This window comes from Gallinula chloropus (assembly GCF_964237585.1).
Source record: "Gallinula chloropus genome assembly, chromosome: Z".
Classification (NCBI taxonomy): Eukaryota; Metazoa; Chordata; class Aves; order Gruiformes; family Rallidae; genus Gallinula; species Gallinula chloropus.
Genome location: NC_140089.1, coordinates 41,393,251 through 41,417,075, shown reverse-complemented (window position 1 = coordinate 41,417,075; position 23,825 = coordinate 41,393,251). Strand labels below are relative to the sequence as shown.

The following is a 23,825-nucleotide window of genomic DNA, read 5'->3' as shown; positions in this document are numbered from 1 at the left end:
AATGTCTTTGGTTTGATAGGGGAAGCTTCCTGGGTCTTGCAACAAAATATTTTGTTTTCTCCTTCAGATACTTCTAAGGACAATTGAAATGTTAGGAGACTGGGCTATGAAGTATTTGTGTTTAGAAAGCTATGCTAAATCTGTGAAACCTGGTACTTGAAGGAAAATTTTCTCCAAATAATCCCACAGACTTTCACTAAATTGAAGTGAGAATTTAGGCACAGCTTAGCTGGGGACGTGTGAAGACCTGTGTTTGCCTATGTATGGGCATCTGGGTTACACGTGTGTGTAAGCCACGTCACACGGGCGCCGTGCGTTGTAAGACACATCAGGGTTTGTGCTCTTGGTGACCTCAGCAGAAATAGCTGTTAGCATTTGAAGCTAACAATTACTTTCTCCTACAGGACTGAATCTTAGTCTAAAACATAATAATAACAATAAACTAGCAGTAATTGCTGTTAGCTGGACACTAACATGTTTATGCTTTCACATTGGGTATGGTTGACCTGTGTGTTTGAACAGTGTTGTGCAACTGCGGTTCACGGTGCTTAAGACCATTGTGGAGTGTTCTGAATCTTTAAATCAAAGTGGTACGCTGTATAATCCAGAAATCTCAAAGTCAATATTCATTTTCAGAGATGTGAATTCATGAAGGGTTTTATCCTATTAAATGTGGGGTGATCAATTCTTTTACCAGAGTGTTCATGTAAATTAATCTGCTTAGAATTACTATGAACAAAATTAGAATGAATGTCCAAAACCTAGCCTTCTGCATAAAGGAAAAAAGGGCAAAAACTTTAATAGGTGAAGTTACCTAAGCTCATAGCAAGACTGATTAATTTTATTTCATCTGCTTCTTTGTCCTCTTGGTAGAGAGGGAATGGCTTGTGGAGACTTCATTTCTCTTTTTCTCCATGTTTTTCTGTATTCTCCTTTGTTTGAAAACCTGACTTGTTTTGTAGAGGTGTTTTGCTCAAGAAGTTGTTCCAGTTGATGGAATGACTACAATCAGTATGGGGTTTTCAGAGGGAAGGGGGGAATAATGATAGAAGTGGCAATTTAGACAGTTACATGGAATTAGGTATTTTATCAAAGTACCACTAATGTCATTTTTTTATGTATTTATGTTGCTTTTATTTATTAGGCAACAGCTTAACAGTGGTAGCTAGGCAACTTCAAGTTTATGTATGGAGAGTTGGAAAGCTGGACAGTAAGTGGAAACCACACCCTATTGTTGCCCCACAGCAGAGTCAGTCCGTAATAGCTTTGGGCTCTTTAGATCTCTTCTAATCAGTACCTGTAACTACACCATCCCATATATTTCCTTTTCCTAAATGAACAGCGAACAGCAAGGTGTTCCATCTCATAGGAGGTTTCATGTTTCATGAATGGAAATGGTTTTCTTCTTTTTTTCCTTTATTTAGAAAACTGCCTTTCTAACAGTTATTCAGAGAATTAGTTATCAAAGAGGAGAATAACTCTTTCCCAGGCATAAGAAGTACCTTCTTTTGTTTTTGCTAAAACCTTTTGTTTTAAAAAAAGAGCATTTGAAACTTCAGTATAGAATAGGGTAACTCTAACAAAGTACATTCATGAAGAGCTGGATTCTGTGTTTAAATTTTACACTCAGCCTCTCTTGTCTTCTTCTTTGTGAGTGGCTTATCTGCCTCTAGTTTTTGAGAGAATCTTCTAGGGAGACAAGAACTTGTTTGGTCGCATTTCTCTGTTGTTAAAACAGCTTTTTTTCAGGGAGGACTATAGAGATAATATAACCCTTAAAAATGTAGGTTTCAGAAACCTTTTCTGTTCTCTGTGTATAGGAATTTTGATACAATCCTCAGTAAAGGCTTGCTTGAATATTCTGGATGCAGCCCTGTAGCGGTGACTTAGTGTTTGTCTTCCATGTCTGGTGCAGCTAAAAAGTAAATAAGGGAGCAACAAAATTCAGGGCTCTGATTTCAGTATACAAATAAAGCTCTTATTTATTCCACTACTTCCTTAAGCGTTCTCTGAGCCCTGTTTAAAAAAGAAAACCACACACACACAAAAAACCAAACCAAAACAAACCTCACAGGTGCAGATATTTATTATTACAGTGTTTAGATGAATAAAGGTACCACAAGTAGTGTTTAATGATGCATTTCCAACTTAAATCAGAAAATAACTTTTTAAAACACTTATTGTTTCATTGTACTACCCATAAACCATGGGTTAGGGTCCATTATCCTAGAATCACAGAATACCCTGAGTCAGAAGGGACCCATAAGGATCATGGAGTCCAACTCCTGGCTCCACACAGGGCCAGCCAGGTCAGAGCCTGTGACTGAGCGCATCGTCCAGACGCTTCTTGAACTCAGCCAAGCTCGGGGCTGTGACCAGTACCCTGGGGAGCCAGTGCCAGTGCCCAACCACCCTCTCAGTAAAGAACCTCTTCCTAATACCCTGCAGAAACGTCCCCTGCCTGTGCCACTGCCGTTCCCTCAGGTTCCATCACTGGTCACCAAAGAGAGGAGATTGGCGCCTGCCCCTTAGTTCCATCCTCATCAGGAAGCCACAGACCACCATGAGGTCTCCCCTCAGCCACCTTTTCTCGAGGCCGAACAAACCAAGGGACTTCAGCCTCTCCTCAGCAGACTTCCCCTCCAGACCCTTCCCCATCCTCCTTGCCCTCCTCTGGACACTCTCCCAATAGTTTTGTGTCTCTCTTGTACTGTGGCACCCAAAAAGCCTATCCTAGGCTGAATTTTTTTTTTTTTTTTTTCTACTTGTAATTGTCTAAAAAGCCTATCCTAGACCACAACCAGTAACAACAACAACAAAATCTTCACACAAACCTGTTTTTTTAGATTCTGTTAGATGTCTGGGAATTCTTTTTCAAAGGGCTTAAGCTTTTTTTTTTCTTTTTAAAGGTGAGAACATGGAACAGTAAAGGGTGACAAACTGTCATTTAGGCAGATTGATACCCTGTACTGAAAGATAATCAGCAGCACACTAAACCTTTGTTTCAGCAATTCATAGCACACCTTACTAATTTAAATACAGCTCTTTGGTATAGCACAATCTGAAAGCTTGTCCCGTAGCAGATTTTATGCTCTGAAGTTGCCTGAGGGAAGCAACATCACCTTTACAGTCCTCTTACAGAGTAGCCCACAGAACAGTTTGTAAAACACTTTCCTGCCTTGGACTGATTACCCACCAGAAGTTGCTGCTTTCTGACCCATTAAGGAACACACCCCTCAACCGTGTGGTTTTCAAGACAGTGAAATAGACTGGTTTTGCCCTCCTTGAATATGATACCTGCTCCAAATATCTGCAGGTTTGCAGGGGTTTCCAAAGCAGCACATCTTGCTATACAGCCCTATCCGGCAAGGTATTTGTATGAAGCACCCGTGCAGGTTACATGTCACCCTACGTAACTGACTTACATTGTTCGGGTAGAATAGGTAATACTTTCTGCTTTTAAGCTTCATTATCAAGATTTATTGCTTTTTTTCTCACAAGAGAGAGACGTCCGTGGTTACAACAGTGCCTGTGTAGTGACTTCCATTCCACCCCTGGACAGTGTGTAACCGATCACAGGCCATTGCTCTCAGTTTTGCACTCAATGTAGACCTAACTAATCCAGACCTAACTAATACCACCGTGCTTAATCCTTCAGTGACTAAAGAAAACTAAAGCAAGTAATTAACAGTAGTGACTCCACACATAATTCATGGTTGATTCTTCTTCAACATGAAATTTATGCTTCTCCATCTCACAAGGTTTCACTCAGATTATGGGGGGGGCTTGGGGGTTGGGCCTGATGGTCACTTGAGATCCCTTCCAACCCCTATGATTCTATGATTATTTTTGACTTGTACTAGGGCAAACCAGAGATAAATTAAACCAGTAGATGAGATCCTGTATTTTTATCTCTGTTACTGCCACTGGAAAATTAAAAGCCAGCAAAAGATGTTGCCTGACAAAGACTCTCAAAAAAAGAAAACTTGATGTTTACAGTATAGTACCTCTAGGAACAAGAAGACACAATTGAGGATTAATGAAGATTTGAAATCTGTGTGAAGTGGCACTGATACGAAGAGCTGCATACCATTAGAGTGCAGGCTGTTGTGAGCCTGCCCAAGCAGAAACACCAGTAGCATTCACTGAGGAAATGCTGTTTCTTTTTAAAAAATTGAATAACTCTTTTCAATGGATGCAATTTCTTAGCGTATATCCTAGTTTATTTTGCAAAGTCATATTAATTCTATGGCAGAATATACAGAACTAATAAATAGAACAATGCAAGATCTTGGACAGCTTTATCGTATTAACTCTAGACATGTAACTGAATTAAGTTCAGTTTAGTTGAACCTTTCCAGATTTTACCTTCTACCACTACTTGAACACCTGTTAAAGAATGTTTAGGGAACTGCTGCAGAAATACTTCAGTTGTGATGGATTTCATCTTTAGTAAACAACAGTTGCAGGTGTAATATTTCACTAGGTAATGAGCAGTGGCATCATTCTGGACTGTTTAAAAAGGAAGGTGGTGATTGTATGGGTGTAAATGGGATAAATTAATTTAAAAATAACAACACCCCTCCTTTCAGTATAGCTTTACCTAATTCAAGATGGAAGGAGATTTGTTTCCTCAGCTCACATGCAGACTAGGTAGGAGAGTTGAATCCCTTGGGGTTTTTTCCCAACCAAGCTTTTATCTTCTCTCTTTGTGCATGTTTACATTTCTAGATGTCTCTACACAATACATACATTCATGTATTTGTTACTGCAATGTGTACATAATAATTCCAGGACAAATTAGAAATTACTCTACTGCTATTACTTTGGTAGTTCTGGCTCCATAGACTTAAACTAAATTTTAAGTGTTTACAACAGTGATGTACTTACAAGGGATTATTTTGTACTAGGAACTCCCAATTTTAGGTGATACTTTTTAAGAAACTCTGTAACTTGTAGTACAAATAGAAACTAGATACAATTCCTAATAATCTTGCTTTTCTTTTTTAGTAGTAACGCCTGTTATATTTGTGGTAATATTAGGAAGATTTTTATCAATCTGTGTGAAAGGCAAATTTCTTCCTTCTTTTCCATTCTCTCAGGTCAGTTAACTAGTTATTTTAAAAGAAAGTTTAATATGCTCTAAGGTTACACCTGAAAAATGAAAAATTAAAGCTTTTTAAAAAATAGGCTTAATTAAGTGGAATGCTTCATCCACTTCAGCTAAATAATACTGGATTGGAGTAAGCATAGTCTGAAATAAGGGCCCATTTGTACGTTTATTAATTAATTAATTTTCTGTCATAATATTATATTTAGCACTGTTTGTCTTTGAACACACTGTATATTTATAATCACTCATTCATAGTTTACTCAGTGCTCTTAGTTATTGTCATTCATGCACTGTTTGCTTTAACCTCTTCCCCAATAAATCAATATTACTGTTTCCTTTCTACACCTTCACTGAGTTTATTCATATGAATACAGATTTTGGTAAAATAACCCATCTTTGAATATTTTGGAGGTTTACTGTCTTTTTCATCTTCATGTTGTCAAAGTGTCCCATGTTCAGTTTCTCTTGAGTGCTTCAGTAGGTAGAGTGGATGGTAGGGGTTCTGCTTAACAGTGTATTGAAATGTAAATAATAGGCTGATCCATGTTGAGATCTATGTATTTTCTATTTTAAAAGCAAAGGTTTTTCCTTACTCATTTTTTAAACACCCTTTTTGTGTCTTCACAACCTTTTTCATGGTACTTGATTTTTCAAATTGCATCTGCACAGGGATATGGCCAGTATGAAAAATGAACACTGTTGATCATGTTCACTGTATGTGAGCTGTCTGCAAACATAGAAGACTAAGTAACTTTTACTGTTGTGTTTGTTTTCAATTAGGCTCATGCGCAGTTAGTTCGAGAAGTCGATGTAGAGAAGGTGTCAACTTTTGAGAACCCATATGTAGATGCAATAAGAAGCTTATGGAATGACCCTGGAATTCAGGAGTGTTATGATAGACGACGGGAGTATCAGTTATCAGATTCAACTAAATAGTAAGTACACGGTGGCTACAAGAATCTAAATATCATTCTCTGTTTCTAACAAAGTAATTTTTACTTTCTGGCTTCTCACACTACCGTCTGTGTACCTGCTTGCATGCATATGCAACACAAATATACCTGAATATACACTTACAAAATTGAATTGAGAGGATACTTTAAGGACTTAAACAACTCGTTTAGGTTTATATCTCCGTGAATTTCACAGAATGACTGTCTGTGATTATTTGAAGTCTTAAAGCAAGGGTCTGACTCTAGGGATAGTTAATCACTGTTGTTGACGTTGTTTTCTACGTGTTCAAAACCTTACTCTCCTGTGACACAAATGAAAGCTGGACAAAAATACTTGACTGGAGTACAACAGGAGTGAATGCTGGAAAGTGCAATGAAGGTAGACCTCCATACAATTAATAAACATTATTATAGTCCCCAGAAATACTGTTTTCCCAGGTTTTCTCATTTTCACTGGTAGGTTGCCTCGGCAGCCCCGGTGGTGAGGTAGATAGTACTAAGCAAGGATTCTTGTGTTTTATTAAATTGCCTCTCATCAAACAAAGCCTAAACTTTAAAAAACTTGTCTTCCAAGAAGACAAGAAAAAAAAGCATTGTAACTTAAACCATCTTTGTTACAGACAAATAATAGTAAAAATGTGTCTATGACTAAACTGTGGGTGAAACGTTATGCCACATTCAGTTTCATGGGGCAAAAATCCGGTAAACCAGTGCTGTGAAATTTAACATTGCAGTCTGTGGAATGCCTGACTCCATGAAATTGAGTTATATGAGTAATGTAGAATAGAGCTCAAATAATATTTCTCATCACTTGTCAAAGAAATGACTGATGAAATGGGATGATGACCTTTTGATGTCAACCAACATCAAAAAATATAGAATAGTTGGTTATTAAAACTGTGGCAAAAACCTTCATGGTTTCCACGGGAATTTTTGTACTAGCTGTAAAAATTTCTGATATCATTCCATTTGTCAGGTGTACATGAATAGAAGCCTCTTACTGAGGAAAGCACAGAGAGCAGAAAGGCACTACAGAACTCCCATTAAGCTTGTTGGAACAGGGCTACAGACATAAGAGGTCTGGGATGACACTTGTCTGCACAGTAGTAGTCTGAGGGTTCTTACCTAGCACGACACTTGATATGTGATTTAATCAAGACAAACTTATTAGTATCTTGCTGATGCAATTCAGGCAGCTGAAGAGCTAGAGATGCATGACGTAGGTCTCCTCAGGTTTGCCCCACTGCTACCACCACACCATGTTCTTTGCCTGCTCTGTTTGCCCCGTGCATAGGGTGCCTGTTTGCCTCTCTGTGGGGCCAGTTCCCTTCCCAAACTGTCCCTCGTAGCATTTGTGCATGCGTGTTCTGGTGCAGAGCGGCGCAAAGCAGAGCGGCGTGTTTGGGTGCTCGAAAAGGTACCATACTGTGTTTTGGGTTTTAGCGATAAGTAAACAGGTTGAGTATTACATAAAGTGAAAAACTTCAAGCAAATGTTGGAGGCAAGTTACCAACAGTCTGCTCTCATATTGTTTCCACATTGAAGTAAGCAGCAAGCATGAGAAGGTGAAGCAGAACTTGGCTTACACTTTTAATTTCTTATATTTGTAGGTCCTAACTTTGTTTCCACAACAGATGTGATACTGTTTTTAAAGTTGAAATGTATGTATGTATGTACATATTTCATGTGCTTACCTTAGAGGATAGAAATAGACTTACTCTCCGAAGTCGGAAATAATTACCTGATGCTATTTTAACAGATCAGATTGTGTTGAGTACCATAGTTTTCAGCTAGTTCTAATGAAATGGTCACCATACTGGATTTGTTGAGTGCTATTAAAAGTAGTAGGGAATAAGTAATTAAGCAGCTATGGAAGCAAACTGCTAGTGCATTGCCTTGTAAAAGATAATGTACCAGTTCATTGGTCATTTTTCAAGCTCAACATGTTTAGCAATTTAGCATGAGTTTTTGCAAATTCGGTGACTATGGATTTCTGAAAAATCTGTTTTAAGTTAGAATTGTGAATCACTGTATGTGAGTCTGTAGAGAAGACTCTTGTATATTTATGCTTGCAAGTAGAGTTTTTTCAGGTATGTAAATCTAGTAAATTAATTATCAGAAACTAAAGAGACAATGTTTCAAAAAACCCAGCTGTGTATGTTTAGCAATAAAACACCCAAATAGGATTTTCTAGCTTCAAATTGTTGTCGCAAAGCAAGAAAACAAAGTGCTTAAAACTGGCAGTAAGACAGAAATAAACACCCCGTGCCCGTTCACTTGGCGAGCCTCAGTAATTTCTTCTGACTTCATGTGTAAACCAAAGAGGTTTGTTGTCCACCATCTCTCTTGTAAGCATATGTGTCCATATGTCACACATGTCCTTCATTCATACCTTGTGTAAGCATCTCATCTTTTCTCTAGTTTCCCGCTGTTTTCAGTCTGTGTTGCTTTTATTTTGCCCATCAGCGTTGTTACACAGTCCTGTCTCTTCCTCTGTATTTTATTGCTTTTAAATTCTGTTTCTGGTTTCTAATATATTCCCTTATGTTTCTGTACTTGCACATTTTGTCATCTTTAGACCTGCTTTTTCACTGCTAGCCCACATTTTTGATATTTCTATACTCACCACTAGTACCCTGGAAGAATACATCAGATGTGTGTTTACCAGAAGTTCTCTTGCATCACTGAAATTGATTTGAACCTCTTGGAGGTTCAGCAAATACATTCCATTCTCTTCCCTTGCCAATGGATACTCCAAAAGTTGGGTGTTGATGTTGTTTTTAAAAACAATTTCTAGACCGCTCTGTGGTAGGCATGTCAGGTAAATAGAGATTATTCTCTTTTCATACACATTATGGGGTGACTTACCCACTTGCTTACCACTAAACCACTTCCCTTTCAGATACCGTTTGCAGGGTGAGGCAGATGTGAACCACCACCACAGTGTGGATTGCCTTAAGTTAATAGCTGTGTGAGATGAGATCATTCAGTAGAGTTGTAAGACCTTACCCAGAATGTAAACAGCTTGCTAGTCAACAGCCTGATTATATCTTGGCGCTTCAAAGCCTGAAGAAAGGAGAGGCAGCAATCTTAACTGCTGTCAGAAGAGAGACAGCTGCCACAAGTAACATTGCTCATTTATGTGACAACTTGCAGAATTTGTGTTGCAACTTGTCTTTGTGATCACCATTTTTCCCCAATATGACATTAAGGCTTTTCCCTTCATGAAGAAAAAGTAGGAAGTGTTTGTTCAGAAACTGGAAGGTGTCCCGGAGCCTTGCTGAAAAACTTTGTCCTTCTCTGCCCCCATGAAATGAAATATTACGTCGTTGTATACCTCCAAACAACACCTCAGTAGTTGCTACACAAGCACTGAAGATACCTGTTTAGTTTCTCTTCCATGACTGTCTTTTCTAACACTTCAGATAATTACTATATTTCACCCCAAGCCTACTGCCCCGTTGGGTTACCTATGGCAGTGGGTATGTAATACTGCATTCTGCTAGTATTTAATGCACAGCTTCATGAGCCATACATGCCAGGGCATCCTCACACACACATCAGAGAGTTTCAGCCTTTTGCTGTCACCCTTAACAATTTGGTTCCTACAGTTTTACAGTGGTGCGTATCCTCGTGATCGTGTGAGTTGAGTTAGCTGGACAGTTTGTACCAAAATGTGGATTCCGGTGTTTTACCCTGTAATGAAAGCTCCAAAGTGTGATTCTGAGGACATCTTCAGAACATTAGTTATATGTTAACAGGAAAGACGTTAATCCTAATGATGTCTGTTTGTTCACATTTCATCTTTTGTGAAAACATTGCATGAATTGTAGTGCTTTGGTCATCTAGTAATTTTTGTAGGACAGTATTCCATCTGAGGTTGAAGTTTTTCGTAACTCCAGCTGAACAGTTAATTCCTGCATAAGTCTCCATCAAAAATAACATTTTGCTGCAATGTTCCACTTCTGAAACAGGTGCATTTCAGTGGAATTACTGTTTGCTACACAGCGCGTGCTTAGAAGCACACAGGGGAGAAGATCAGCGCATGAATATATAAGTTTTCACTACAGCACTTTACTCCATTTGCTGGTATTGCCTCTGGCGATCAGAACATTCATTTTTTATTTCATAAAGCTGCAAGCAGTTCTCAGACCATCATGGGTCTGTGTGAGCCTTTCAGAAGGACTAACACTGCCCTAGATTGAGACCTGCTAAGCAGCTGACACTGTGCATACGATACGATGTACAATATGTTACAAACAGCAAATAAAAATGAAAGTCTGAGGATTAATGATCAAGTACTAACCCTATCTTATGCCTCAGATGTAGCCCCCAAATATAAAAGGAAGGTCTGGAGAAAGATGAGACATGAAACCTTCTGCACACCAAAGCACTGCATCCTATAGAAAAACTGACGCTTACGCAACAGAACTAGGGAAATTCAGAAAGGGAAGTGGGGTTATATAAAGCAGTATGCAGTGTGTATTTTCAGGATCCTTTTTTTTCATGCAGTACTGAATATGGTTTTGATATCTTTATAATTTTTAAACCATATTTCCAATTAAGAAAAGCTTGCATAAGGATTATTGTTTATTTGATTACTTGTCTTTTTCAGCCTTTGTAAGGTTGGCTTTTCGTCACGCAGGAAACTGAGGGAGAAGGCTAGGTAGGATTTGGGTGGGTATGCAGTGCAGACTTCTTCCTACCTCGCTGCAAAGACCTGAGTTTCATTGTGTTTACTTTTGATTAAGATTGTATAAACTTCTGGAAACTGTTAAACGTGCCTCAACTTTTCACCAGTGGTGTGGAGGCTCAGAAATGCAAACTTCCTCAGAAATCCCAAGAACATGGCCAGTACTTGTTTATACTTAGCTTTGATCATGGCTTGTGTTTGTACACTGATAATTGATTCCATTTACCGTGCTGCAGCAATTTAGCAAAGAGGACACTTGTATCAGTTATTCTGGCAGCTCTGTGAGATAGGAAAAGTTCCGCTACAGCAACTTTAACATTTTGCATATGTGGAGTTGAAAGGCAAGCAAGTTGTATGCATATTCAGAAATACAGAAAAAGGCTTTTCCCACTCAAAGCTTGTTTTTGAGCACATGGTCAAAATTAGTACTCATTTGGGGTGATCTCATCAGTCAGTTCAGAGTTTTGCAAAATAAACAAAAAAACTTCACCACCACCACCCCTCCAAATCACACCAAATCCTAACAGTATGGAAGGAAATAGAATAGCAAGGGTCCAAAAGGCAGATACATTGGATCTTATTAAATACTTCAACTAATAACCTTAGCCATAGACTTTGGTTGGGGTTTTATTTTCACCTGTACCACCACTGGGTAGGTATGAGAGAGAGTATTTTGTAGAGGGTCATATCTATGAGCTGTTAATTTCAAGAAGGTTTTTTGGGTTGGGGTTTGGGGTTTTTTTAATGTTTTCTTTGTTTTGTTTTGTGTTATTAAACCACAGAGCTTTATGGTTGAAAAGATGTAAATGTTTATGGTTACTATCATACCTGGAAAATGTCAGCCATTCAATACCTCTTAAAGGTGGTTGAACACAGTGAAAGCATTTGCATATGAAATGTTGCTGGTAAGCCTTGCTTTTATAGCTGTGGTTACACTGAAGTCACCCAACAGACTCTCTGTTAAACAACAAACTTTGTAGAGTTTCTTGGCATTAGTCCGTCTCCTCTTCCCTTCTACTCTCATTCTCCTCATATAGATTAAGAAACAGCCTCATTGTTTGCTGATTTTAGACTGACCTTTTATCAGTGCCAATAACTACCTCTCAGCATGTTTGGTTTTGGTCTAAGAGATTTCTCTTGGTAGTGTTTTTGGTGTGATGCCAGGCAGATCCCTTCTCCTCAGCAGCGCATTTCAGAGGCACTCTGCTCCCCAGGGACTTCTGTACTCAGAAGATCTTGCAGGCAGATGCCTTCTAAGCACAGGGTTTGTTACTGTGCTAGTGAATCTTAATTCAGTATCTTGCTACATCAGTTTGCCCGCTGAGTTTGGGGAGAGTTATTAGACAGTACTGATGAATAGTTCTTGTTCTCAGCCTCAGAAAGGAAAACGGGTGTTGCAGAGGGATGAAGGCTGTAGCTTCTCTCCCTTTGCCTATGCCTTAATGCCTTCTGTTGATGAACTAGGCTATATACTTAAACTACGTTACAGATATTAATCATATGGAGTTATTTCTGAGAACATGCTGCTCTATAACCTGATTACTTGTGACAAAAATCTGACCCTAAAGATGCTGGAAAATACTGTCTCATAGCTGGAGAGGGTGTGTGTTTGAAGTGCCTGTCCCATATTTCTTCATATTGAAGATACTTCAAGACCTCATTCACTGAAAGTAAATCCAAGTAAGTTTTGATGGTCTGTCTTCATTGAGTGATGTAGCTCTGGGAAATTAATTAAGGCCAAATGTGGAGCTACCTGTTCATGGTGTTGCGGGTTATGTTTAACTTACTGAAGGTTATTGGTTAAAACAATGGCCTTAAACTTTGGCCTTTTTATTAGGGTTAGGAGTCTCACTTCTGTGCCTGATTTCTATATGGGAAAGGCATGTAGGGAACTATGGAGCCAGTCAGTCTACTCCCATGATCGTGCTCCTGCTGTTTATTCTGAAATGTGGACAAACAGTACCTTTGAAACCTGCTCTCTTTTCAAGGGCGTCGTTAGCACCTCCATAGCCTCGCAGCTTCCCCGAAGCTGGCTGCAGGCTCCAGCCTTGTGTACGTGATGTAAAGTGCATTAAAAATAAGTACTTCTCTCTCAGCACTGACTGGGAAACAAAAAGCTTCCTCTGCCTCTGGTCAGCGTGCAGATCACAAGCGTGCTGTGAGACTGTGGCAGTTTCTCCTGACGTCAACGGAGGGCCACTGCCAGCAGCTCATTGCACACGCATCGCCACAGTAATACACCTTATGCCTGTTGCTATAGCAACCCCCTGGAAAATTACCTCAGCAGCCATTAAAATTCATTTTTACAAAACTTAATTACAGGTATAAATAACTTAAAACTTGGTCTGTACCATAAATTTACTCAGACCTATGTGGTTTGGCTTTTTAAAGTAATTTTATGCCATTTTGCTGGTTTGTTCTTTTGTGTGATGCTTAGCTGAATGGGTACTGTTGGAGTAAGAGGCCATATAGCTACAGTGTGTCTCATCAAAGCAAGACATTTCTTAGCAGGCAGTAAAAATAAACTCAGTGTCCTGTAGTTGAGACCTAAATCGCTTGCACAGTTGCTCCTACCCATACAACTGAATTCTCTGTGGTAATGCTGGTGCTTACCCTGGACTATCCCTCAGGACAGCTGCCAGGGTATTTGCAATATCTATATTGTTACTGTAATTTAAAATTTTGAAGTTAATAAACTGAGGAAACATCTGGTCCGGGCAGTTGTTGGCAACGCGCCTTTTGTGGAAGTTCGTGTTTATGCCAAGGCTTGTGGTTTGCCTGTGAGTGCATGTGTAGCCGTTTCTGGTTTACGCTGCAGAGTTCGTTGCATCGTGAAGGCTGATTGTAGTGTCCATGCATACATTTTGAAGGAGGCAAGCTACCCTAGAACACCCTTTGCATATCTGTTCTGTGCTTAAATTCTGTGTATGTGTGCAGGATTTTTTTCTACCCAGGTGGGCGTTACATTTGTCAGTACTGTGTTTAGGGCTGTGTTAGGTAAGGGCTTCAAAGCTATTTTTTTAATAGGCAGATTAAAAAATAAATCAGTATCTTAATTTTCTTTCACTTCTCACACGTATGAACTGCAAGACTCAAGACATTTCACATAGCCCTGGCTTCCTAAGTCCTCTTCAGGGTGTATATAAGCTAGTAGAGAAAGTAACTCCAGCCTGGTTCTCTGCTGGAGCTTACAGACTTCCTGCACCACAGGCTGTGTCCAGCAAATAAACTATTTCATTTGAAAATCTGAATCATTTCAATAGTAGTTCTTCACTATTCAGAGTATTTTTTTCAGACACGTGTCACCAAGCCATTGCACAGGTGAAAGAGCTGGCAGCTGGGGATGAGCAGAGTTGCAGCTGGAGTGGGGTTTGAGCCAGCAGAGTTGAAGGTGGAAAAGGATTGGCATTAGTTAGCAAGGTTTGCTGGTTTTATTTAAAGTTGTAGCTTACTAAATTAATTTTAAAATAAATAGCTTAATAAACTGTTTAATAAACTTAAAGTTTATGCATGCAGTGCTGCATTTTCCTGGTGATCAGAGAATTTCTTTAAACCCCAGCTTTTTTGGGGGGGGGGAAAAGTTAAATCTCCAACCCCGTTGTCACAAAGGTTTGAAAATATGAGTCCTCATTGTGACAGTGAATTAAACTATGATAAATTATAATTTTTCAATGTTACAGGAAGAGCTATAATAGTAATATGTGAAAATTCTGTGTGCCAGTAGTATGTCTTTAAATATTAATGTTATCCCAGTTGTGTTAATGTAAATAGTCATCTGTATTCATTTACATATTCCCTCTCAGCATTTTGAGATAGTGAGTCAACCCAGCAAATCAGTTATTCAGAAAAATCAGACTGTCACCCCACTCCTAATGCAATGCAAAAGTCTGTTCTTGTGCTTGGAGAAGAGAAAATGTCTTGGTTTTTATCCAGGTAGTACTACAGACATAGCAGCACAGCATTACGCAATTAATACAAAAGTCATGTTAATGTACTGAGTGTAAGTGTGCTGATTTGCTCCCTTTGGCATTTTAGAAAGATTGCACCCAGCTGAAGAGAGACATTAATTTCTGCAATATACCAAAAAGCTTCAGATGTGATAAAAAGCAGTGGGTATAATGGAAAAGAAAGACCCAGATGTCAGTCCCAGTGATACATGTTCCTACTCCCATGTTGGCGGGGGGGGGGGGGGGGGGGGGGCTAGAAATACGTGATCTTTAAGTTCCCTTTCAACTCAAACCATTCTATGATTCTACCCAAAGATAACAGATTTTGGCTTTGGTTTTTTTTAAATTATAATTGTGCTACATTATTTTAGAGGTTAGGTGACTTTTAAGAGGGGCTTAACCCTTCTAGAGTTACCTAGAAGGGAACTTCATGTTACTGGTGCAGGAAAAGAAAGTGAAGCTATGTATCCACACGTGGTAACAGCAGTTGGGAAGTGTAACTAATCTGCAGAAGCATTAGAAGTCACTTGCAGAAAATGCCTACTACTTTGCCTCATAGCAACAGTCTACAAAATTCATTAAAATCTGAATTCCACATAAGAGTCCATGGGTATCAATAAGGGTTCTTCTGTGGACTGTGTAGACTGTGTAAGGTGCTGTGGGTGAAAGGAGCAACAAGATTGCAGTTTAGTAATTGAATGAGCAGAGCTTGAGCAGCACTGACCAAGAATGAGGGAAAGATAAGCATTTTCTGGTACTTGATGGTATCAGCAGTTTTTTTCTGGGACCAAAAAAACTCAACCAAACTCGTCTGCCCATTTAATGGTTTCCAGTAACACAAGTGAGATTTAACTGATATCCCATTTATTGCCTGTCTGAAATCAGGCAGATGCACTTTACAGGTTTACCTGGTAACGCATTCACCGTGCAGAGATGCAGTGCCCTTGGGCTGGAGACCACAGCTGAAGCCTGCCAGAGAGGAAGGCAGGCAATGGTGTGAATGGGCCACTGACCAATTCACTTAAAACTCTCCTGTCTCATGTAGGATGTTGTGACCCACAATGTTTCTTCGTAATCTCCCACAAGAGAATCATGGTACAAAACCAAAACCAGTTCTGGGTGGAGAAGAGGGAAAAAGAAGCTAGTACAGAGCCTCTGACAGTCTTATTGTGGTGATAATAGATTTTATTTACTTGTACTGGTTTTGGTTGGGTTTGGGGTTTTTTCACCAACAAATTGATGTTGTGCTTGTCCATTCTACTTTTTGTGAAAAACACCTGAAGACAGATGAAGTGCTCAGACTCTCAAGGCTCTTTCATATTGGCAGAAACTAATCGGTGTTCTCAGAAAATATTTTCAGGGCAGTAGATTCTGAATTAGCTGAGATACATGGTTCAATACATTTTTCTGACTGTGTGTAACTTCCTCACTGTTTACTGTTGGATTGACCTGTCACGAATAAAATCACGGAGAGGGAGATTTGATAATGTTTTTGGCTCCCTCCCAGACCTAACAAATTAATTCTTCAGTATTTTTGCTGTAAGGTAGAAATCAAACTGCTTTGTTTTTGTCATTGTTCAGGATAACTTGCTCTATTTTATTAAGAAATCATTCAGAGCGTCTAGAAATCTAATTATGTCCTGTGTGAGTTTATTTAAAAAGAGCACCTTCACTAATAACTACAGGGAAAAGAACATATTCAGAGCTTAGTCATCCATTATCATTCGATAAATTATAAGATCATGGCTCCCCTTCCCTAGAACAAATGAGGGCATCCACAGGTTAATTTGTTTTCTCAGTGGCTAGCTCTCAGTCATTCTTGTACTGGGAAGTAACCAAATGCCCAAGAACTTTCATGATGCAGTCTTTCTGCCTGATGGGGAGACCCCAAGCTGTCTGGTTCACAAATGTTATGAGATGTCCAGCTTCTGGACCCAAACAGCCTATCACACACACATTAATACTTATTTTAAAAATGAGAATTAATGAAAACCTCCAGTACACTGGTGCTTTGTGGCTGAAACCCACCATTAATCGATATTAGAAGAGTTTCCTGTTGTAGTTAATGAACTTTTACAAGCAATTCTGTGGGAATTTTGGGTTGTTCTCTAACCAACTGGGGGTGAATTTTATGTACTGCAGGGTTGCTAAATCAGAAGTTTCAGTGAGGATGCAGGGCTTTCAGGTCCCAGAGAGCCCACTAAATAATCAGTGCTACCTTCTGATAACAAGATCTAAAGAGTTTTTTAATTTGTCAGTGGGTGGATTTTTCCTTTTATTTTTTTTATTTAGTCTCCAATTTATCTTCCTATTGTGTTATAGCTGATAATGATCTATCCATACAAGTTCCCTGTTCCTTGGGAGAATCATGTTAGTCTGTCCATGTATTTGTGTAGATACTGAAGAGTAAATATCAAGAAATATGTTGCATACTCAAAACTGCAATTTTGTATTTCACACGCATTTTGTAATACTATTTGTCTCTAAATTGCCAGAATTACATAATTGAAAGCTTTGAATCTTTGGTGAATTTACATATGAAAGCCAAGCAAACTTTTATGAAAAAAGGCAGGATAATTATGCTGTTTGAAGCTATGAAAGTGTACGGAAGGGAGGGTGGAGCACAGTTTTATACTTTATTCCCTCTTTTATGCCTATAATGCTTTTTTTTTTTTTTTTCTGTTGTATTCCTTCCTACCCTACAGCCCATTTCCATTCCCTAATCTTCCTTTCTGTTTTCCTCAGTGGGATGATGGTGTCACTGTCTTGCATTCCTGTTGTTTCTCCCTGTCTGTAGCTATCTTAATGACCTGGACCGCATAGCGGATTCTACCTATCTGCCAACTCAGCAAGATGTGCTCAGAGTTCGAGTCCCAACAACAGGGATCATTGAATATCCCTTCGACTTACAGAGCGTCATTTTCAGGTAGGAAGAAGGTTTTAACATGCACCTACTTTTTTTTTTTCTCTTTTGTTTCCTTTCTCATTAGTAATACCGTGTGTAGGATACTGGTTAAAAGTGCATAAAAAGCAATTACCCTGCATCTTTAAAACCTGGGCTTGATGACTGTATTTTCATGTAATTGTCCACATATAAGAAGGAGCTGATGTTAGAGAAGAAAGACAGTTAGGTTTGTCTTTTTCCGAAGGTAGCTCTTACTGATAGGAGAAGCTGCAATTCATCTTTCAAACAGTCCATAGCAAAGCTTCCCTATGAATAAGAATATTGAAAATAGTCATGTGTCCTAGTGATTAATGTATATTATGGAAGACGAAGTTACCACTTGTGTAATTGATTTCTTGAGAAAAACACCCTACATGAGTACAAGTACAGTTGTTCAAAAAGTAACTGTGCAATTACAAGTTAGACTTATGTGTTTAGTTAAAGTGAGACAGAAGATAAAGTGGGAATACAGTGCAAGCAAATTTGAGTTTTCATTTTGGCTATCAAAATTTTAGTAGAGACGTATTTTATTCTATTTGTTCTCTTAAAACGTGGCAGCTTTAACAAGTTGGGAATTTTGACACTTAATTTGGGGGGAAAGGCAGATCAAGTCTATTCTGTTCATATCTGTTTCTGCTGAATACACAGGGCATACATTGGTCATGAGTCCTTTGTATCTCAGAAACCTGCAGGGTTGGAGACCCACAGTAATTTTAAGTGCAGAAAACACATCAGACTTAAAAGCAGATACAGTTAACTGTCTAATTACAACACATTTCATTAAATACCTATAGAAAAAAATAATGAAGAAAACCAAACCGAACTGCGTTTTCAACTAAATTCGTGCTTTTTGTCATTTTACATGTGCTTCTGTGTTTATTGTGGAGTTGATGTGGATATTAATTTTGCAGGATGGTGGATGTAGGAGGCCAGCGATCAGAAAGAAGAAAATGGATACACTGCTTTGAAAATGTCACATCTATCATGTTCCTAGTAGCTCTTAGTGAATATGATCAGGTGCTTGTGGAGTCAGACAATGAGGTAAGAGAACGCCAGCAAAAAAAGCCACTTTTAATGAAAAAAAAAAAGTTGTTCACTTGTCCTAGGTGTTTTCCAAGTGCAGCTACCTGTAGTCCTACACAGCTGCAGACAGTGGAGTGACAAGCACTGCAGGGATCAAGAGGGGAGGAGGGGATCAATCTTAAATACAGCAAAGTTAATCAACTCTCCATGTAGGATTCAAAGAAACCTCTCTGATGGGCGTTGAAGGGGAATGTGGTTGAATGTTGAGAAAATGTTCTTACTAAAGTTAGTTATGCAATTAGCATTATGTAGCAGACCCACAAAGTTAGATAGTGGAAACGAGGACAAAACCCCATAGATTCTCTGCTAGAAGTGACCCTAAAGTAGTAAACTTCCTTTCTTTGACCTAAGGCATGGGATGTATACTGTATTGTTATTTAAAAAAATAGATAACAAAAGTAAGAAAGTGGATGAGATGAAGGGACGAAGCACAATATTACGCAGTATTTTGAGTAGAGTTTGACAGAATAGGGAGAATACCTAATGTTTAGATTTTTTTGGTCTCTCCTGAGTACTGTTTTAAGTTACTTGTCAAGCTTGTATGAGTTACTTACTGGCATCGTTCTATGCAAAACATTTCAAGCATACTTAAAAGCTTTAGGTAAAAATGAAGAAAGCATTTAAATTTTCTTCATGGCTCTGTACCTGTTGCTTTCACTACCAGAATAGTTGATGTAGCGAGGTAAAGTACGTGTTGCTGGACTTCATGTTTATATGCCTAACTTTCATCAGGATTCACTGTTTAATAAAGTCTAGGAGTTCTGAAAACTTTTATATTTATAGTCATTCCATGGAAGAAAAATACCATTATGGTAGTTATATAATCAACTATACCATTCAAAGCTGAATTTACAAAAATGATGATGTAATCTGCACAAATTTATCTCTTGTAGTTTTGGAAGCTAGACACGTGTAGAAAAAAGAGAACTAAGTCAGACTTGGCTCATTTCAAGTCAAGCCAGAAAGGGCTGGTGATACTTTTTGTCTGCTTGCATTATTCTTTTGTAGCCGCAAAGTCAGCACAGAAGTATTAAAACATTTTAATTATACAAGTCAAAATAAAATGTATTGGAAATCACACAGAGAAATTGGTTATGATCATTTTCAGAGGCTATTCTAGTTATCAAAAAAAACCCCTCAGACTTCCTGAAATTAGCTGTTTATCACTGTGTTTTCATACTGTCTTTTCAAAGGGAGAAGTTCTTACAGGAACTGTCTCACAGGGAGAGGTTTGCCTGAGTCTGGTTGCCTATTAAGTACATCCTGTTCTAGTTAGGTGGCTTGCTGAGCCCCTTGCTTTGGTTTGTCAGATAACTACAGTGTGCAGATCATGAATTAGACTATCTCCAATGTAGAAGATGGAGAAATACCTTCCTGGGCTATATCATTTGGAATATACAATATTGCTCCGTGTTCCAGTAAGCTAAAAGGGTTCACGTGTTATGACCTGAAAAGAAGATCAGACTGATGATTTCCTTTACGTTTTGGGCTTCCCAACGACTGAAGTGATGCCTGAAGTTGTGAAAGTTTATTTATAACTACTTTTCAGCTATTTCAAAAAAGATCACTTGCCTCATAAAACTGTTCTGATTTTTTGGTTTTTAACTTTTGAAACGCTTTGTGGAGGCAGAAGCTGTAAAACTTTATTGTCCTGCAGATGGTTCTTCCACCTCCCTACTAAACTGTTTATGTTTTCTGTTAACAACATGGGAAAACTTCTGAACCTTTTTGTCTTCCAGTTTAAAATATGTTCATAACTTTAATTCAAACCAGTTTTTGTCTTTAAGTCACACGTACATAACCTGGTAGTGCTTTCCATCAGCCCTGGGCCTCTGTTACTCTAGCCCTGGGATGGATCCAAATCTGGCCAGCTTAGTTTTGGCTTTCATGAAACTGCACTCTGTTTAGAATTTGTTGGTATACCAGCAGTCTGCCTGCTTCCCTGCTTTTTTTCCTTCACCTGTGTGTTTCAATGTTGTAGGCCCAGAACACATGGGAGAAGAATGGGTTTATTCATCCCGTATGAAGTGTAGATTGTCTGAAGGTGGCAGAAATATGGGAAAAGATTTTAGATGTGTTAGTTGACACCTTGAATTAAGACATTTACCCCCAAAAATATTTTTGTTCTTCACTGGGTTGTGACAAGCTCAGTAGGGAAGACAGTAAATTTAACTTGGAGACATTGGTAACCAGCCAAGAGATATGTTTCACACGTACCTTTAAAGTGTGAAACAGTATTAAAATTTTAGCACCAAAGTGAGACAGTGTGTTTAAATGTCCTACTTTCTTCATATGTATGCCATCAGTGTGATACTATGATAGAATCTACTCCTCCTTTGATCTGTGTGCCTCTTACTGAAATTAAAAGATCTGACTCAACAACTTGCAGTGTTCTGTTACTCCCTTTGCATAGCTTTCATGGCCTGATTAAACAGTATGAATTTTGTAAGATGGCCTACTTTCTTTATCTAATTAGTCCACTGCATGTTATTGCCTAAAGTCTTTTTCCTTGTAGTGTGTTTTTACAAAGAAAGCTATACTTTTTAATAATCTTTGGCATTCTTTTTAGTTAATACAGTTTTTCATTTATCTCATTTTCATGAGTAAACATAAATGGGTAGGAATTATTTGTCATTTGGTGCATGTGTGCTTACATGACCCTTCATCATTATGAAAATGGATTAGAGCTCTTAAGAGTTTTGATGTGTGTTTCAGAATGTAGTGCTGATGGACTCAGTTGTAAATGCATTTCTTCCCTTGTTGAGCTTATTCAAGAGACATACATTTGGATTATAAAGCAGATGAGGCTATACTGAGTTGAGTGTCTCTCAAGGGCTTTTGCTCACTGGGTATATGTGGGATTGAGCTGGGAACTATTTCTATCTTCGTCTTGCAGGACTTAAGTATTAAAAGTTCTGGGGTATATATAATAACTACTCTGTAGGGGGACATCATACGTAGAAAATAAGGCAAGTATTCAGACTGCCTTAGTCCTGTGTAAGATGCCTCTTAAATGATACATCCATGAAATTGCACTCCCATGACAAAGATCTGCAGCTGTAAAGAGCTGGGGGCTTCAATCCTGAAGAAAAGCATGCATGGCAGCAAAACTGTATTTTAACTATCATTTGTCTAATAGGTAATACTCAGAAACAATGGCATTTCCCCTCTGTTGATTATCTCTAGATTGTACATAACTAAGCCTCTGATTCTGCTGCATAAATAGAAAATGAGGAGAATTAGGAAAGACAGTATATTTAAATATCTTCCAAAAATTTCAGATGATGTACAGGTTTGAATTGCCTGTCTCTTCTTAAATACATGTAAAAGGAGACATAGCTAACTGCTCCAAATTCTGCCCTTATATAATAAAACACTGATTCTGTCTAGATTCATTGGAGGAAAGGAGGACAAAATTTGATCCAGAGGACGTAATATACTAATTACATTAATAGTACTGTAAATTAAGTAAATCGCCTCTCAGTCTGATGTGATGTGATGAAGGAGAACATGTTATAAGTTAAATTACCAAATCTTTGACCTTTTCACTTTTTCAGAAAAGTCTTGACAGAGGTGAGATAAAAAATGAAGGATGATCTCTCTGGTAAATTTATTTATGATGTATTATGATGTATTGCATAGGTCAGGCTTGTGCTCTGAATTACAAAAGCAGATTTGGAGAAACTTTGGGTTTTCTCAAAGAGCACAGTTTAGGACTTTCCCATTTTTAGAATCAAATGGCTTGCTTAAAGGAAGGTGGTTTTTTTTCCAGGTGAACTATATTAATCTATATCCCAGGATATCCTGCATTTAAATGTGTATCATGGGTAGCTCATTATTTCAATGCAGTACGTGCAAAAATGAGTACCAGCTTCATAAGAGAACCAGTAACCATTTGCCACCGTGGAAGGACTTAGAGACATCACAATCTGCCTGTAAAATCTGGTTTGATAAAAAAAAAGGTTTTCATTACCTTTGCAGAGCTTGTTAAGTACTTAGAAACGACAAAATAAAGGAAGGGGTTTGTTGATGCTCATACACATTTTTCTTAGTGCACCAGAAGTGTTAAGGCAGACAGGACTCCATACAGCTTCTGTAGGTCTATGGTGGCTATGAAAGTGGTGGGGGGTGGTGAGGGGGGAGGTACGTCTTTATGGGTAGAGATCTCTCTTTTTCTGTGTTCCCATCCGAAAGGCAGGATACAGTTTCCTCCATTCAGCTAAATTAATGGATTAGTAGACTAAGTGAAATTTAAAACAATCAAAAACCAGTTACTGTCTTTCCTGAGGTACGGTCAGAGGCTGCAATGCTGCCGAGGCTCTGGGCAGCATAAGGTGCTCACTGATGAAAGGTAATTTTTAGAAGTAAGTGAGCATGAATATTGTGAGTATCCATTCCATAGAATCAGTTGGAGGCGGCTGCAGTTTAGATTATTTTAGTCAGATCTGATACATTTTGGTTTAAAGATGTGTGAAGTTTTAACAGGATTAGAGATAACTGTAGTATTAACAACTAGTACTCCTCCCACTTTCAATTTTAAGTAAGGAATTTCACTAATGTCCAGCATTATAGTTGCATACTGTGTATCCTGTATACATAAAAAAGCTTATGTATGCATCTCTATGCCTTAGGAAACTGTTTTTTTTCATTATTTTAATTGTTAAGCATTTTTTTCATTAATGATTTAAATACAAAGGAATCCCTGAAGATGCTCTTACTTTGTGTAATTAGTAACTAACTTGTGTTTTACAAGTAGTTTATATGCTGGGTTTTCACTGACCTTAGATAACAAAGCAAATGAAGCCAATTTTTCTGTTGAGGTCTAATTCATTTATATATCCTATACAGACAGGTAATTTACAATCCTTTAAAGAGGTTTATTAGGAACCATTATTGGTTCTTTTTAATCAGAAAAGGAGGAGATTCTTGTCAAGAAGAGTACTGATTCTTTTTAAAAAGCTGTTGTTTTAAAGCTCTTGGTTTTAAGCTTTTGTTTGGTTTTTTAAAGCTTTTTTTTGTTAAAGTTTCTACTGTGTATTCATGAATTATTTGATTTAGCTGCAGCCAAAATTGATATTTTAACATAATAATG

The 23,825-nt window shown here is 38.3% G+C and overlaps 1 protein-coding gene across 1 annotated transcript in view; it reads left to right on the top strand.

Moving 5' to 3' along the window:
- The window catches only part of GNAQ (G protein subunit alpha q), a gene marked incomplete at its 5' end in the record, with an annotated part of 124,843 nt that overhangs the window by 86,190 nt on the left and 14,828 nt on the right, over window positions 1-23,825 (top strand). Inside the window, 3 exons of the mRNA XM_084277988.1 lie at window positions 5,894-6,048; window positions 17,504-17,632; window positions 18,562-18,691. Coding sequence (XP_084134114.1) covers window positions 5,894-6,048; window positions 17,504-17,632; window positions 18,562-18,691 — 414 coding nt within the window. The remainder of the gene's footprint in view (window positions 1-5,893; window positions 6,049-17,503; window positions 17,633-18,561; window positions 18,692-23,825) is intronic.